This window comes from Notothenia coriiceps, unplaced genomic scaffold (assembly GCF_000735185.1).
Source record: "Notothenia coriiceps isolate Sejong01 unplaced genomic scaffold, NC01 NC01_scaffold00008630, whole genome shotgun sequence".
NCBI lineage: Eukaryota > Metazoa > Chordata > Actinopteri > Perciformes > Nototheniidae > Notothenia > Notothenia coriiceps.
Window position 1 is genome coordinate 1 of NW_011341331.1, and position 3,919 is coordinate 3,919.

At 39.0% G+C, this 3,919-nt stretch overlaps 1 protein-coding gene across 1 annotated transcript; it reads left to right on the forward strand.

The window, feature by feature from the left end:
- The first annotated feature begins 451 nt into the window (after positions 1–451).
- Positions 452–2,761, forward strand: LOC104944667 (SUN domain-containing ossification factor-like). The gene is made up of 4 exons (XM_010770234.1): positions 452–816; positions 912–1,019; positions 1,652–1,757; positions 2,693–2,761. The coding sequence occupies exons 1-4, from the start codon at positions 734–736 to the stop codon at positions 2,732–2,734; spliced, it is 339 nt and encodes a 112-aa protein (XP_010768536.1). The 5' UTR covers positions 452–733; the 3' UTR covers positions 2,735–2,761.
- Positions 2,762–3,919: the final 1,158 nt, after the last annotated feature.

Sequence of the window (3,919 nt, forward strand, 5' to 3'; positions counted from 1 at the left end):
TTGAAAAGTATTAAAAGTTGATAAATCAATTTAGCGAAAATTAAGGCTATTAAAAAGTATTAAACTGCATTTTCCAAGGTATTACATTTTGTAGCTTGTTTTAAATAAGTATATAAATTGTCCAAAGAGGTTGTATTCTAAAGTGTGCCTGAATGTAATCATTGCGTAGGTGTGTAGTGTGATTCTGTGTAGTTTATTCATGGCATCCCGTTGGATTTGACGTCATCTGAACAGGACATCGCACGCTCACTGCTTGATAGCGCGCGAAGGTCCGTTTACGCCGGTTGCTAAACAACATCGTTATGGGGAAATGCAAGTTTGCGTCCAAATGGTTGGAAGATAAGGAGGAAGGACAATCAATACTGTATAGTAAATGTGAGGTAAAGTGTGTCGCCAATGTAACCGGTTAAAACTCAAAGTGGCGATGAGGTCTTAAAATGTATGGAAAGGGTCTTAAAAAAGGTTTTACATTTGACTTCACGATTCCTGCATATACCCTGTTGTAACGGAGGTGGAGAAATGCTTACACATTCCTGTGTTTTTAGGACTCTTTCCTGCACCTTCACCCAAATGAGGCAAAACAAATCACCGCCAAAGTGAAGAAACAAAACTTAAAAAGCAATACAAATCCAAACATATCAAACGTGTGGAATTGACAGTACAGTTACAACAATATGCATGATGCTACTGAGCAATCTGTTGACAAAACAAGCTCATATTGATTTTTTTCTAAATGTCTTCCATACAGAGCACTTCGGCCATATTGAAGGAGAACATGGACATGTACATGTTAAACCCCTGCAGTAATAAAATCTGGTACGTAGTGTTCATGCATCTCCTGCTTTCTATCCAAAGATGCAACCTCCTCCTTATTGTTGAAGCCTTTCTTTTTCTTTATTGCCAATGCCCAGGTTCATCATCGAGCTCTGTGAGCCCATCCAGGTGAAGCAGCTGGACATCGCTAACTTTGAGCTGTTCTCCTCCACTCCCAAAGACTTCCTCGTCTCCATCAGTGACAGGTATGCACTGCAACTATCATACATACCATATTTACTGTGGGGGAAACTTCTGTGTAGCAATGCAGTGGGAGTCACCGACTCAAAAGGAGACACGGGGAGAGCTGGAGCTCTGATGTCAAACACTGATGGTTTATTTGGAGCTTCGGCCGGAGAATTCACAAAACAAGTCAAAGAGTCAGAGGTTCTGACTTCACGGTAGAGTTGCCACGTCAATTCTGAAGAACTCTACCTCAGACCCATGTATTTAGTTCAGACAGAATAATCAACATTGTGCATAACAAGATAGAATCATAACACCTCTATCAGCTGACGCCAACAGGCAGGAACAGGGAGACAAAACACTGAGAGCACAGCAGCCAAGGTTAAAGGTGCGTGTGCTCAGTCAGGACAGTTTGAACTGATACACTGGGTCAAAGTTATGGACCTTGGAAAATATTTCCCCAACATTTACCAGTGTATTACCAAGCCTTTTGAAAATGTGCCCCAGAGTGTGTTTCATTATGGAAAAAACATCATGAATAATTAATATTTTAATTGATCAAAACCTGTATTCTTATAATGTCCATCCCAAAGTGTAATCCTGAACTCTTAACCTGATATCCACTGACTATGTGGTGAATCTTCTCCTGTAGATATCCAACAAACAAGTGGCTGAAGCTGGGAACCTTCCACGCCCGGGATGAACGCATAGTCCAGAGCTTCCCTTTAGACGAGCATCTGTATGCTAAATATGTGAAGGTGAGCTTTTCAGTCACACTACCATACAGTACACCAGTCTCCATTCTATGAGCTAAAGTAGAGCAGATGAATCTCTGTTATCTCTTGATGCATGAAAGCATTTAACTGTTTCTGTACACTTTCTCTCTGAATCTAATTGAATGAACATTTTGACTCTTAACCTTAGAATGGTCTGTAGATTACACTATAGTATGTCTTTACCTCTAAAGCAGGGGTGTCCAACTAAATTTCATCAGGGGCCACATTCGCATTATGGTTGCACTTAAAGGGCCCGTTGTAACTTTAAGACTATATAAAAATACATATATAAATATTTAATATATATATAAAATAATATATTATATTACATTAATACCTCTGCATTGGATTATTATCGGATAGGGTAATAACTTCATAATTAACTACATGTGAAAGCAGAAGATAGGGCAAATAATTGGAAGTCTCTTCAGTGAGAATGTCACAAAATGATTTAAAAAGAAAAGCCAAATTCTGGAAAAAAAGTAACATTTTGAGAAAAGGTCAAAAGTCTAAGAAAAAAGTCATATTTTGAAGAAAAAAAGTCAAATTCTGAGAGAGAGGGAATATTTGAGATGCATTGTGGGACATGTAGTTTATGGGAAACATGCTTCTGTAAATCGGCATGTAACCGTATAATAAACATATTATATTCTTTGCAAGCTCTTGTGGGGCCACATAAAATGAAGTCGCGGGCCGGATTTGGCCCCCGGGCCTTGAGTTTGACACCCCTGCTCTAAAGCCATATTCTAAATATAATCTGCCGCACATTTAACATTTGGCTTTACATTCTAGATTTGGACATTTTGCATCTAAAGTGAATGAAATGAAACCATCATAAACGTTTTGGTCCTGTTTGAAATGCACGTGTATATCTCTTTAATTCTTTTCTCTTTTTTCCCCTGTCTCTCTTGCTTCAGATGTTCACCAAGTACATAAAGGTTAGCCTGCTTTTCTTGTAGAGGGTCTGTGGTTGTGTGACTTGAATAGCAACACTAAGGGAAGGGTGTATTTTGTGGTGTGATCAATTCTGAACAGATTCACTTGCTATGCTATGCTAGCTGCTGCTAACTTCAAGAAATACTCTTTGAATACAATCATATCAAACATAATGAGACTATGCTAATCCATCAGCTGTTGTGTGATAAAGCATGCATGAAATGATCTAACTTGCCCTTTACTGAGATGTTCCTCAGATGTACTCACATTGGTCTCTAAATGCTTAAAGAGCCTGTGACAGCATTCCAACAACTGTTGTGCAAGGAAATATTGGGCTACTAGTCATCTCGAACCGTCAGTTTAAAAAAGAGGCTGCGATACCGTTCCGATAAATATCAATAATTTCGAACATCGCGGGGAAATTCCTTCGACTCCTTTTGAAGTTTTGGGGGAAGCCGGCAGTGACGTCAATGCGGGAACGCTTCACTGTGCGGCGAGAGAGCCAAACACGGACAAAGTGTGTGGTCATGCGTATAAATGGTGAATTACTGAGTTTAGGCACGTTAATAACGTTTTAATGAAGTTGACTACAGTATATTCGTATTTGTCAGTGCTTTCATGTCAATTCGGTGAATAAATGATCGTGTTGAAGATGATGATTAAATTAGGATTAAAAATCGGTAGTGAGAGCTGCTGAATTTCCTCCCGTCGGATGTGATATAAAAACAAATCGATTATTTTTGTAGTTGTAAATTCAAGTGGATGAAACTACATTTATTAGTGCTTTCATGTCAATTCGGCGAACATATGATACATTAAATGATCGAGAGGATGATGATTTAAAAATCGTTTGTTTGAGCCGGTCTGCATTTCCCGATGAGAAAACAAACCGATGCTTTGCAGCTGGAGCGCTTGGCCCGCAATGACGTCACACATAATTTGGCGAGATTTGAAGAATCCCCGAGAAGATCCAGAATATGGTCAACATTGAAGGGCAGATTAATGGTTATCAAAGTACAAATATCCTTAATCAGTTCAGTAACGGTTTTAAAGGGGACAATATTTACTCAAATTGATGGGTTTGGATGATGGGGGAAACTCGTGTCACAGGCTCTTTAAGTTCCCTATGAAGAGCCAACCTTCAATTTGGAAAATTCCCAGTTTATTCCCATAAATTCCCGTTAATTCCCATGGAAAGTTTCCATCTT